Here is a 13,524-nt window from a genome sequence, read left to right as displayed (position 1 = left end):
TTCTTTAGGAAATTGCCATTGATAGATATTTATAGAAGGAAATTATTCCTCTTTCAGCCTTACATAACTGCCTGATCTTTTATTTCAAATTGGGTCAAAGTTGATTATTTGAATTTCTCTCTATGTTTACAATTTATCTTATAATAAAAAATTGGGTATTCACAAGGAGTTAGTCCAACGCTCAGTTGTTTGAATTTGGCATTTGGGTTGCACGCCAGCCCATTGGGCTTGTTAGGAAAAATTAAGCCCTTCCAACATCAATATTTTTTATTAATTTGTATTAATTATGTGATTATCCCTTCCAAAAATGCCCTCTCAATCCTCTCACAAAAAAAAAAATATATATATATATATATACTCGTATCAACAATGACATAATTCTGATAACTATTATGTTTATATAAGTAGATAGATGATATTTACAGTCATAAGATATATAAATTTCACATATTTTCTTTAAAAATAAAAAGTGAGTAAATTTAAATTCACATGAAAAAAATCATTCTTCTTTTTCAAAAAGCCAATTAAAAAAATTGATTGACGTTTAAATTTATAAAATTATTTTTATAAAGCTGATGCCCAATCCTGACGGCTCAAGTTAGAAAACAAAAGCAAATACAAGTGGAGCCCATCCCAATTTGGACTTGGAGTGCTGGACCCTTGAAGCCTGGGGTAACGGGCAGCCCAAACAATGTTAATTGTTAACCTCTACCCAAGAGCCCAAAATAACTCGCAGATGCCAGCATCGGGCTAACCGGATGGGAGCGGGTTGCTACTAGCATCAGATTTGGCCCAAATTAAAAACACGAAGCATAAACATTGAGTGCCCGAATGAATCTTTTCCGATGCCAGATGTTAACAGGTGCCACGACGTGATTCCCCCCCCTCCCGGGGCACCACATACAAATTATAAGGTCGATAGGGTGTGAGTCATCTATAATCTTTTCAAAGTTAACATACATTATAATATAAAAAAAGAAAAAATAAAGAAGTGATTGGAACTAAAAAATTATTTTCCACCTAATTCCCAGAATGGGATACCTCTCGGTGATGGTTTTTTAATAGTTTAATAGACAAAATAAAAAACTACAGCTAGAAGCCGCATTACATAGGGATGTGCTATAATGTGTTGATTTGGATTAGTTGGAATGAACTATCATATTTATTTTTACTTGATTCTTGACTAAGAAAAACGAAAACATAGCGCTATAAAGAATCACTAGCAAAGGGCCAATATTGGCGGTGGCGACATGTGCAAGCCACGCGCTACATTTAGATAAAAGAGAATAGTTATATATGAAAGATCCAATGTCGCTGGTCCCAAAACTGCCATACGTGGCAATAGAAAACTTCCTAAAATAAAAATATTCACGCACAACGTAAAAAATTAGGCAAGTTTCTCTTGCCAAAAGTGATAATATATATTATATATATAATTCTATATAATATGCTATATTTTGTTCTACAATAAAAATAATTTTATAATTAATTTATCAATTTATAAATTTGTATTTATGAAATATTTTTATGATTAAATTACTTGTTTGTTTCTATAGCATGGATGGATCATAGGTGATATCTTTTTCTTATATTTTTTATTTGGGTCTACAGAAAAAGAGTACCCTAATGTATGCCAAATAGTGTTTTTTTTTTTTTTTTTCAAAAAAAGTGTGTATATTTTTCTTTAAAAAAAATACACAAATGTTAAAAAAAAAAACATATTAATTGGCAAGCATTTTCTTTTTTATTCATCATTTTAATCACTATTTTTTATAAGTATGATATATTCGGTAAGTGATGCACATTTATAAAAGCAGAAAACTCAAAAAGCTATAGACATAATCGATTCTACTTGCTAATTGATTATTACTGACAGCTAATAATTTTGTTTAATTAATGGCAAATCTATTATGCATATGCAGAATAGGGGATTATCAACAAAAAAAAAAAAAAAATCTATTTATTATTATTTTTTTATATCATATCAGATAATAATAATAATAATAAAAATGAATAACATAACTTTTTTTCCACCAACTTGCACAGGACTCGAGAGTAGGAGCATTATTTTGTGAAGTTTTAGGTAAAAGAAAGAAGAAAAACATTATTGTAAGTTTCTGCACAGCTAACAAAGAACGTGCCAGCCAAGTTCTACCTGTCCAAAAAGTCCAACTCTCTCGAATACTCTTTTTCCTTTATTTATATTTATTATTGGAACTTAATAATTTAATCATATACTAATAATCCAAACAAGTACAACTGTACAAGCTCACGCCTCACGGAACTGTTTCACCTTTGGGTTTTTTGGGACGAAATTTCTGATATTCCCCTGTGAGCTATAGCTCAATTGTCCCCACTTTATTAAAAAAAAAACAAATTATCCTCTTTGCCTATATCTGATCGGACAGATAGGACCCATCAATCTCTTCTGCGTACGTTTCTGATCTCTGACTGACCCCTTTTTTTGGTTTCTTTTGCATTTCCCAACAATCATCCATCTATTCATCCACAGCAGATTCCAACCCTTTCTCGTTACTTTCTGTTTCCTTCCACCCTCCTTGTACTATCGTTTTTCTTTTTGCCGTGTACTATCTTCTTTGCCGTTTTTATTTCTAGTGTTTTTAATTTATCATAAAGGGTTCTTGGTTGTCATTTCTTAATTTTCTTTACAAGTTGTCATAATGATGATGGTCATGATGGGCTGCTCTTGTAGGATTTGTTTTGCGTGAAATACGGCTTTTGTGGATTCCTTTTTATGGTGTGAATTGATCGTCACCTATCTTTCTTGCTTGTTTCTTTTGCTTTCTGGGTTCTTCTCAGAATTCTGAAATCTGGGTTCTTTTTACAAGAAGCCAATTTTGATTCAGACGATATTGCGTTTTGGAATTACTTCTTTGTTGGGATTCACTGTAAGAGAATCAAATTACGAAAAGGTAGTTTACGCAGTTTTTGTCTCGTCACTGGAAATCTGAATCCCCCACTCTCCCTCTCTCTCTCTCTCTCTCTCCGTGTCAACCTCTAGTCCTTCGGCATTGCACGAGTCCCTTTCTGAACCTAGGGCCTGAAGGAGATGTCTTTAATGATTTTTGGATCCAACCTCAGTTCGATGAGTATCACATGGCTATCTCTTGGCTCATTAGGCTTTGAATATCGCACCTGGGGTTTGATGCAAGTGGCTTTTTTTGGCTAAATCTCTCGCCTTTGAATTGAGGTGCAAAATCCGTAAATTGTCGCTATTAAGTACTCAATCCTCTTTTCAGTTAAATTTGATTATCTTTTTACCCTTTCTTTGGGTATTGCAGCTTTTTCTTGGAGGTTTCCTCTGCAGAAATTCTGGGTTGTAAACCGGTAATTTTTTCATGTCTGGACGGAGAATTGTTACTGTATGTGCGACTCTCTGGATTTATGTTGATTCGTTGTGATTCCTCTAGCATTCATGTTTGTTTTATGGAAGCCGTGACTCGTACATGATTTGAATGATTTTGCAGTAGCGTTCTTCTGAGTAAACTTTAAATGGACTTACCGTCTAATCACAAACATTCCAAATTCTCTGGCCGGTATTTGAATTCCATAGCATGCAGATGTGTTGTTTTGGTTGTGATTGCTCTGGTTATTAGAGCTGTTCTGGTTCCTACATTCTCTGGCTTTGGTTGGATTGAGCAGCAGAACTTGGTCTTCATCCAAAACCGCTCTCTGTTATTGAGTTCTGAATTTGGAATTCGGAAAGATAAATTCTTGGAGGTTCCTCAGATTGCATGGGGTCTAAACAATCAAAAAATTGCATTTGCAAGAGCTTGTCTAACTGCGAGAATTCTGAACCGAACTCTTTTGATGCCTAGCTTAAGTGCTTCCCTGTTCTACAAAGAAATTGACCTCCTGCAACCCATTTCCTTCGATAAGGTGTTCCAATTCGAGAAGTTCAATTCACTTTGCAATGGATTTGTCAGACTGGGTCGTTACTCCGATCTTTCGAATCGGACAGGGATCTTTGAGCTTCAAAAGGGAAGCGGAAGGAAGTGGACAATTGAGAGAGATTTAGATCAACTGAGACAGCATAGAAACGACACTACTGATGGGCATGAGGTAATTCGAATAGTTGGGAAGAACCCATTTTTATGGCGCGATCATTGGCCTGTTAATGACTATGCCCGGGTCTTTGAGTGCTTAGTTTTGGTTGATGAGATAGCAAAGGAAGCGGATAAAGTTGTATCCAAGATTAGAGAGAAAGAAATGGAGGTAACAAGAAAAACTGAATCTGTACAACATGGTATCAGTTCTGAGAGTACTACGTTTCAGCGAGTGCCTTATGTAGCCGTCCACATGAGAATAGAGATAGACTGGATGATTCACTGTAAGAAATTAGAGCAGAGATTAAACACTAGCCAAATTTGTAGCAGCAAGGAAGAGATTACGGAAAGAGTGGGAAACATTATGGACCTAAAGACTCCAACTGTGGTTTACCTTGCTGTGGCTGACAGTCTTCTCAAAGATTCTTCTATATTGAATGGATGGAAAGAAGGCTTGCTTCCTTTGGAGAAGAAGAAACTGGGCGTTGATGGAATTTACAGGAAGTATCCATATCTCATTCAGTCGGCAATTGATTATGAAGTGTGCTTAAGGGCTGACGTCTTTGTGGGGAACAGCTTTTCTACTTTTTCGAGTCTTATTGTTCTTGAGAGAACACACAAGATGATCAAAGAAGGCATCACAAGATCGTGTGGGATGGATGTAAGGTGGCCGTCTTATGCATATAATATATTAGGGGAATCGAAGGGCCCTCATAGATGGATGACAAATATGTCTGATTCAAGCCTTCAAGCAATTAGCTATGGCTCTAATGACATCTCTTCTTGTTGACGCTAATGGTACGTGATTCCTGCTGCAATCTTTCCAACTGTTGGAGATATTGAGGCTTCTCTCCTTTCTGAAAAATTTAGATAGTCACAGTGGCAAAATTGGTTGGTATAGTTACAAATTATGTGGATTCTCCGTCTTAAAAATCAGTTATAGATCATGTCCAGATTTATACCCAATTAGGTCATTTTTGCCTTCCATGTAATTTCTGGCATTCTTTTATTTTCTCAACTCGGTGGCATACTATTTTTTTTTTTTTTGTAAATTTTCCTACAGCAGGAAGTATATCAATGATTCATTTATTATTCAAGTACCAGAAATCCTTTCAATTTCTGCATTCCTTTTGGATTCTGTTGATGAGCATAAATATGTTAACTTGTTTTAAGCTGGATTATAATCACTACCATGAATCTTGGAAAGCCTTAAGTTTTTTGTGCAGGCTGATAGTTGGGAAAAAAGTCCTAATCTCTTTTTGTTTGCAGTACCGTGAGGGAAATAGAAAGAAAATTTGAAAGTAATTTCACCGGTTCTTGTTATATCTCTTGATGTTGATCTTTCCAGAACTCAAACAGAGAAAGTTCATTCTTTCTTTCTTCTCTCCTCCATCCCCTTCATTTCCAGTATACAATCTTCATTTTCGTTTTTTGGGGTAAGTTTGATGTACAGAAGCATTCTTTTGTGGCTGGACTATGTTCCAACTTCACCCGAGAGATTTCACTCTCAAGGTACTCGCAAGCATCTCCGTTCTAAATTTTTATTTAACAAATGCTATCTTTCCCTGTTCTTGTCTTTTGAAAGTCGAAATTTTACCATATGTGCTGCAAATTTCTCATGATCTTGTTGGTGAGGCTTTGTACCGTCGCAATGTAATGATTTGAAGTTAATTGAAGACAACTTGCGCCCTTGAAACAAAGAAAATCACATCACAAGAGGGGAAGGAAGTTGACGAGTAGATGGCGGGCTGGTCTCCAGGATGGTTACTTCGATATGACAATTTGATGCTTATTGTGGATTTCCAAAGCTTCTCAAACAACGGGATACTAGAAGCTTTCTGAGCTCTTTTTTTTTTTTTTTTTCGTTTTTTTTTTCCCCTCTCCCGTTTATTCCTTTCTTTATTGCTAGAAGGTTGGTGCAGCAAGGAGAAAGGTTTGTCCAATCACCCAATTTGAGAGCCCCAGAGTATAATCAGGGAATTATGGTCCCCTTCTGCCGGGTAGCATGTGCTCTTTGTTTTATCTTGTTTTTCTGGTTGGAACTGGAAGAGTGTTGTCAGCCTGTTACTGCGCATTTTGATTGTCCTAGATTCTTTATGAGTGCAGTACCGAGATCCTTCACTTCTTGTGACGTGGGACCTCAAATCGTGTCTTGTTATTGTCTTCAGCAGCAAGTCAGCAACTCTGATCTGTCAGTAACTGACTAGCAGCTGAAATAGACATCCACTTGTATGTATGGCCACAGTAATTTTTGTGGTTGGCATCGTCACTCTTACACCATCTTAAAGTCAACATTATTAGGTTTTGGATAAATTTACAGCCAAGATGACCTCTTATAGCTTGGTAAAAGTACTTTGGCATTCGAGTCAGGCTTCTCTTTGATGTGATAAATTTATTATCAGATTATAGAATGAACGGTATCATTTTCACCTCATGAATGACAAAACAATATCTCTGTTACTGAAGAGGTAATACTCTGTTACCGCAGGGCGGCGCAGGCAACAGTTGAATGTTTGATTCGGATTCTGCAAGGTTTATAAGTTTTTGAAGTATATGAACTTCAACCTAATATATTTGCTGAAAAATTTATTGGAAGCATATGGGAGATTCGCAGTGTCAAGTTTTGGCTCCATAGATCAAAGACCTTGTGGGGTAATGGGTACTATCCTTCTTTACAAAAATTAGGTAAAAGGCTCGACGGTAGAGAATTTCTTGAAATTTACAGATAAAAAGAGCTGCAGGATTTTTTATAAAGAGAAATGATTTGTACACAAGTCTCAAATTAACAAATTGTTCTTTGTAAAAAAATACATTCTATCTTGAAAAAGTATAAAAAAATAAAATGTATTTTTTTATATTTTTTTAATGAGATTCACTTTTTTTTATAAAAAAATACTTATTATTATGATTTGTTTATTTATTACTTGTATCTAACATTACTCATTTATATCTAACAATTATGACCCATTTGCGACCAAAAAAAAAATTGGAAAAGTCTTGTTTCCCCACTCTACTTTTTATGGGCTTGTGAATATTTTAAAATTTTGTGAATAGTAATAAAATTAGTTATAAAATAATTTAAATCAAAATATTTTGTTAAATTTTAAAAAATGAGCAAAAAAATGAAATTATAAAAGTATTTAAATATTCTTTTTTAATATTATTTGTATTTTAAAATTTGAAAATATTTCTATTTTGTTTCTAAGTTTGAAAAAATTGTATTAAATTTTATGTTTGGACAATGATTATATTAAAAAGTTGAATATTTAAAATTGAATAGTATTTAATGTTGATTGATATTTAGAAAGTAAATTATAATTTTTTTTTTTTGAGAATATCTAAATGTGCTGTTCTTCGAAATTGATATCTAGACTCTAGTCTCTCAACTTCTGGGCTGATATGCACGTTCCATAATTCTTCACATCACGATGTAGAATTTGCATTTGATATTTTTGAAAAATAATATTTACAATCGCGGTTATGTAAATACTGTCCAGTCTTTTTAAAAAAAGTGAATTAATACGAGACTTATATGAAAAAAAAAAATAACTTTTGAATCGTGGACTCCACTTTTTTTCAAAGCGATTATGCAACGTCTACACATTTCATGACTGTATGTAAAATTACTTGGTATTTTTTCTATTAAATGCACTTATAAATTTAAAAAAAAAATCCTATTAAATGAGAGAGAGAGAGAGAGAGAGAGAGAGAGAGAGAGAGAGAGAGATCCATCTCCTTTTCTAGCCAAACAAAAAATGAGCATAATGCAAAACGCCTGTAAAGCAAAGGTACAACTGTAATCATACGATCCTCCCACCTCTAAAATCATGATAAATATGCCATAATGCCATTTGGTCCAAAAACTTCGGCAAAAGCACACTTTCAGCAACAACTTGAATAATAAGGAAGAAGACCCACATTTTTAAAACAATTCTCCACAACATTGCTGCTCATCTAACTAGGAGATGCCACACACCTACACAGTACACACAATACCTACACATTTACATGCGCGGACACACACACACACAGTCTATAGAATGGAAAGATATCTTTCACTGGCTTTCGCTTTTAAGTCGCATCGTAAATGTTCTTTCAAATTTACGCATATAAGAATTGTTCTCTATCCTATTTCATTTCCTTTCAAGGATAAAGTAATTGATCAAGCATAAATTCTTCCCCTCCATCTTATGCAAGGATCACAATTTTCAAGCGTGTAATGACTAAAAACATACTTAGAAAGAGAAGAAAGGGCACTTTCCTGCGTGCTGCTGTAAATGAAAATAAGAGTGAATAGAGTGAGGAATTCTTTCCCTCCCTTGAAGCAAAGCAGCTTATCTTCTGATTTCAAGAGGAATCCCGTATTTGCTTCATTGTATATAGTCTTCATAAGAGTTATCGCTTATCACAGAAACAAACCTTTCAAGCCAAGGAAGTTGATGGAGATCCTTCATGGCATCTACATAGGAGTCTGTACAGCTAGGTGGGGATTGGTAAGGGTGATGGTCACTCAAACTAAATCCACCGGCAAGGAACCTTTGGATCAGAGCCAGCTGTGATTTTTCTTGGTCTGAGTATGCATCCATAATCATAGGCGGCGAATTGAAAGTCTCCCAAGCCCATTGTTCTGACTCTTGCATAGATTGGGTATAGTCTTCAGAGTTCCCTTCATCCCAAAAGGCACACTGACAGGTCTGTTCGCCATCCCTATATTCTGCTCCACAAGAATAGCAGAACTCATGCCCACACCTGGAAATGTCTCGAGTAAGCCAAATTTTGTTATAAGGAAGTTAAAACCATGCTAACAATGTCCAATATTTTTTTTTTTTGTAAGTAACTAACAAAATCGAATATAAACCATTGAAATTTGCATATAGAGCCTAACAATCTGGCATACATGTGCATTGAAGAGCAGGAGACAATAATACCGGGCAAAAAGTGCAATAGAGCCTAACAATCCGGCATGAGTTTTCCTACATACAAGCACAGTCACGCACTAATCTGTATACCAATACTGATTTATTCATGCTTAAAACTTAAATTAATACTATTTTCAATAAAATCTACTTTTTAACCAATCACATCATATTGGTGCACAAATTAGTGCACAATTATGCTTGCAACTATATTTTTCCATCCGGCATACATCTGTCCTACAACACCTTAATCAAAATAATTAGTTTTTACTCTTTTTTGTTCTCCGTATGACTATCATAGTTACAATTCACTTCTAAGAAAATGACCAAAGTTGGCTGGGTTATATTGAGTTTAATTGTAAAGCAGAGGTCTAACTGTTCTGCTTGCATCTTTTAGAATTATTGACAGCTCACCCTCATCTTAATCAAACGCAGACACTGAATGAACGGAAAATTCGACTCTATTGCACCATGTTGAGAGAGAGTATAAAGATGAAGGAATTCAGCTTGTACACAACAATTTTGGATGAGTAGTTAAAAACTTATACTTGCCTGTGAATGGCAAAATATCATATATGCATGTGAACATAATTAGCTCAGAATCTATATTTAATTTTTTTTTTTGATACCTAAGAAGTAAATTATATGGATATGAATGAAACAAGCATAGCCCATGTACACAGGAAGTATACAAAACAAACCAAAATACATTCTAGATTAAAGACAAAAAGTCATGAGCACTTCAAGTACAATGGCTGAAAACCAAAGCATTAAAGTGTGCATAAAAAAATTCTGAAGCTCCGCAATTGTGCGCTACCTATCTTTCAGAATCTATATTTATTAGAACATTTGTGGATGACTAATTTAATCTTATGCTTGTCAGAATGCAACTATTCTGTGGCAAAAATCTCTACCAGGAGTTGCAGTACTTTGGCATGTAGCATTGGCTAAAAAAGCATCATCTAAGAATAAAACTTGACATGATCCATTGACGGTGGTAGAGCAAGATATATTCAGTAGCAAGAAAAGTCATTATAATAATTACATGTAATCACACCACCTTTTATTTGCGTCAGAAAGGGGCACTACATCATCTGATTGTCATCACTAATGGAAGGTTTGCCTAAGACTATCAATGCATTTAATTCATAAGACTAATTTATAAAACACAGACACCAATACTACATCTAAAATCACTTTATAAATCATAACATGGTATAATTTATACCATTAACAAAATGAACCATGCTTAAGAAAAACCTCAGCAAAATGTGCAAAAAAGGTCTCTTACCAGCAGGTCATGTGATAGCAACCTTGAGCAAGCTCAATCATCCTGCGGCATTGCTGACAACGTCTCCACCTTTTACTTTGTGCCAAGCGATACAAAGTAATGTCTGCTGAATCTCTCTCCTCCAATGGAAGGTTCTGGTACTCTTCACAGCTCATCGAAGAATGCCAAGGAACACCACATTCCACACAGATAAACCTCTGGCAGACTGGGCACTCGACAGAGTTATTATCTGATTGACTTGATGAGCTTGCTCTAGCAGACAAACATTCACGAGGATCTAGCAGGACAGAACAATTTGAGAATGGGCAGTAGATTCTATCTGAGTGGAGGACATTTGCTTCTGCAAGTGCTCTCTCTAAAGACACATAGGAAGATAGTGGAAGGAACGATTTGCACTCAGTGGCAGAGATGTAATATTTGCATCTCAACTGAGGGCATCTTATTGGGACTTGAGAGGACTGCACTTTTCCATCAACATAGGTTCTCATACAATTCGAGCAAAACTTGTGAGAACATTTCATGGTCATCATCATCAGTGATAACTTGTCCTCACAACAAATGGAACAGTTCTCAAGCAATTTACCCTGGGAAGCAAAGGAGACAACACCGATTGCCACTTGAGCTAAATGCAAAGGTTGCTCCATATCAGCACTGGGGATAAGTTTCAAAACAAAAGCTTCAAGATTACTGGCATGTTCTAGAATCCTTTCCCTAAGTGCTATCAGAAGCGGGATCTCATGCCTTTCCTCGTGGTTTATCTGCAGATATTCACATCTCATCATTAAAATGCACGGGAAACCTCAAACAAACAAGCTGTAAGAGAACACCAGTTATCAAAGAAAAATTAGGAGTTTTCAACTCCTTACATTCTTAGACTTTACCCTGACAATGGATGTCTCTTCCCCTAGTACTAAGCATGGGGGGTGCTCATAACATAAATATCACGTGATCTTACCAGCTATTTTGCAAAAATAGAAAAGATCCAGTTAAATGCCAACTCAACCATTTGTGGAACTTAAAGTCCTATTTCTCAATACAAAAGGGTATGAAGGTTTTAGACCCAGCCGCATCTCAACTAGATAAAGAGTGAACCTATATACAATTATTATTGGGGTAAGAATAGACTTCCAATTTCAAATTGGAAGTATCGTCAACTGCACTGCCATTTTCAGCTATGGATTAACCATTGATAGAATACCCATTGTACTCTATTTCCTGATTAAAAATACCTGCCAACTTCAATCCAGATAAAATCAAGAAGCTCTTATGATCATGATTCGTGCGGTCAAGTCAGTCCAGAAAGAGAGAACTTCCAGTTATCTCCCTTCATACATGGTACTAAGGTTCAATCTTGCCTTTTTAACCAGAATGCCTTTTCCAACTCAAACCCCCCCCCCCCCCCCCCCCCCCCCCTCTTTTTTTCTTCAGTATTTCTGATAAATTGATCTTCTCAGTATGCTTGGTCTTAGTAGAAATTTTCAACCTTGGCCTTCCCTTTGACAGTACTCTAAAGCTTAGACAAAGGATAACTTGCCAAAATGGCCATTGACATGCCCAGAAAAAGATGCCCTCTTGCAGAGAAAAGATCAGCAGGGAGACTTTCACTGGGGTTAAGTACCAGGTGTAAGGTGAAACCCCGGCCCTTAGGGAATAAAAAAAAAAAGTCGTTCAGAGGCATGATAAAGAGGAATTAATGGCCCTTTTTCTTTCGTGAACAAACTGACGATAACTGTGTAATTGCCTTTGGTAATTAACCCATAGAATTGCACTCAAGAACAGAAAAAACAACCCGTATAACCAACAACAGTTAAACTACCAACTTCTACTACTACTAACAATAATAATCAAGGAACCACAAACCTAAATTTCAAAGAATATAATTTATAAATTCACTAAACAGAAAACAGAAAAAGGAGATAGGAAAAATCTTAAAAAAATGACTTCCTCATTTGTCTGATTATGAAGGACTCACCTGGTCATACAACAGCTGAGAATCGGTAAAAGCATATACCCGACGGATGTCGTTTAGGGAAGCCTCCACCAGACCATCCATCAGAGCCAAGTAATTAGCGACCGATTCCTCAACATAAAAATCGAGCTTTTTCTGCACCCGAAGAACAGGAGCATTGGCTGATCTTTCCATTACCACCCCAATTCCAGAAATCCCAGAACCAGAGTCCCCAACATCAGCTATCGAAATGCCCTTGAAGAACATCTTCGCTGAAAATTCATCAAGATCTTTTTTTGACTCTTCCTTCACAGGTTCTTCAGTCTCCTTCCATACTTCCTCATCCTCGCAACAACTCCGAAAATCTTCCTCATCTTCTTCCCTGACTAAATTCGCAGAAAATTCATCGTGAAGAATTGCCCGACCCTCCATTTACAATACCTATATCTCAAATAGCCCACCCCAGCCCTGCAAGTCTTAACACTTATGATGTGTGATTTTTAATGAAATCTAAAGATTTCCCATCAGCATACACGATCTGAAACTATGTGTCGGCGCCTATAAATCACAAAATCACAACGAAAAATCCATGTCAAACAATGATCTTTCGGCCCTTATTTCTAGATCACAATGCAAGGAAAACCCACTGTGGAGCCCGTCCAAAACAACAAACTGTTGCATCAACTCCTGAAATGACAAAGGAAACCCACGGTTATCTTTCATCTTCTGATAGAAAATCGACACCTAGAAAAGAAACCCATCAAGGGATAAATTCGGAATTCTCTGTTGAAGCCTATTTATGCCCAATATATCACAGAAAACGTTATAAACAATTTTAGAAAAAATAAAGGAAAACAAACTGCAAGAAAATAATATATTTCATATACCTATAAAAAAAATATGTATATATATATAGATATATTTTATATAACATGTAGAATAGACAAGGGTAGTCAATAGAAAGCTAAGAAGCGAAGCTTCCGTACCATCGTGGTTTCCACGCAGACTATAAGGGATCAGATTATTCGTAAATTACTTCCGGGGCTCTGAAAGACAGAGTATTGGTAAATAATTAACAAACCCTAATCTGACAAACTCTCCTTCAGTTATTCTCGCAAAAAAAGGGCTGCCGAATGTGGAGAGAGAATCATCAGTTACTACTGTTGCTTATTATACGGCGTAAGGGGAAAGGAAGGTCAAGCTCTATCTCTGCTTTGCTGGCATTCTCCTCTGAGTTTCATAATTTCATTGCATACCGTTTAGCTTTGTACAATTTCACAGTTCACAACTCATGCATGATCT

At 35.9% G+C, this 13,524-nt stretch overlaps 2 protein-coding genes across 6 annotated transcripts; one reads left to right on the top strand and one right to left on the bottom strand.

Moving 5' to 3' along the window:
- The first annotated feature begins 2,382 nt into the window (after positions 1 to 2,382).
- On the top strand, positions 2,383 to 6,436 carry LOC122276465 (O-fucosyltransferase 23). Of its 5 annotated transcripts, XM_043086208.1 has the most exons (3): positions 2,384 to 3,211; positions 3,303 to 3,384; positions 3,488 to 6,436. In XM_043086208.1, exon 3 carries the CDS (start codon positions 3,514 to 3,516, stop codon positions 4,855 to 4,857), a length of 1,344 nt encoding a protein of 447 aa, XP_042942142.1. In that variant the 5' UTR covers positions 2,384 to 3,211; positions 3,303 to 3,384; positions 3,488 to 3,513; the 3' UTR covers positions 4,858 to 6,436. The 5 variants fall into 5 exon arrangements, 3 of the variants coding, with proteins under 3 accessions (XP_042942145.1, XP_042942142.1, XP_042942144.1); XM_043086211.1 differs by having other exon boundaries at positions 2,383 to 4,865; positions 5,476 to 6,436; XM_043086210.1 differs by having other exon boundaries at positions 2,384 to 3,383; positions 3,489 to 6,436.
- Positions 6,437 to 7,845: 1,409 nt separating this feature from the next.
- LOC122276481 (E3 ubiquitin-protein ligase HEL1-like) lies at positions 7,846 to 13,524 on the bottom strand. The gene is made up of 4 exons (XM_043086244.1): positions 13,209 to 13,524; positions 12,247 to 12,909; positions 10,275 to 11,032; positions 7,846 to 8,816 (listed from the first exon to the last, which is right to left on the bottom strand). The coding sequence occupies exons 2-4, from the start codon at positions 12,652 to 12,654 to the stop codon at positions 8,438 to 8,440; spliced, it is 1,545 nt and encodes a 514-aa protein (XP_042942178.1). The 5' UTR covers positions 12,655 to 12,909; positions 13,209 to 13,524; the 3' UTR covers positions 7,846 to 8,437.

Source organism: Carya illinoinensis, chromosome 9 (genome assembly GCF_018687715.1).
Source record: "Carya illinoinensis cultivar Pawnee chromosome 9, C.illinoinensisPawnee_v1, whole genome shotgun sequence".
NCBI lineage: Eukaryota > Viridiplantae > Streptophyta > Magnoliopsida > Fagales > Juglandaceae > Carya > Carya illinoinensis.
The sequence above is the reverse complement of the archived record's forward strand: the minus strand, read 5'-3'. Positions and strand labels throughout refer to the sequence as shown.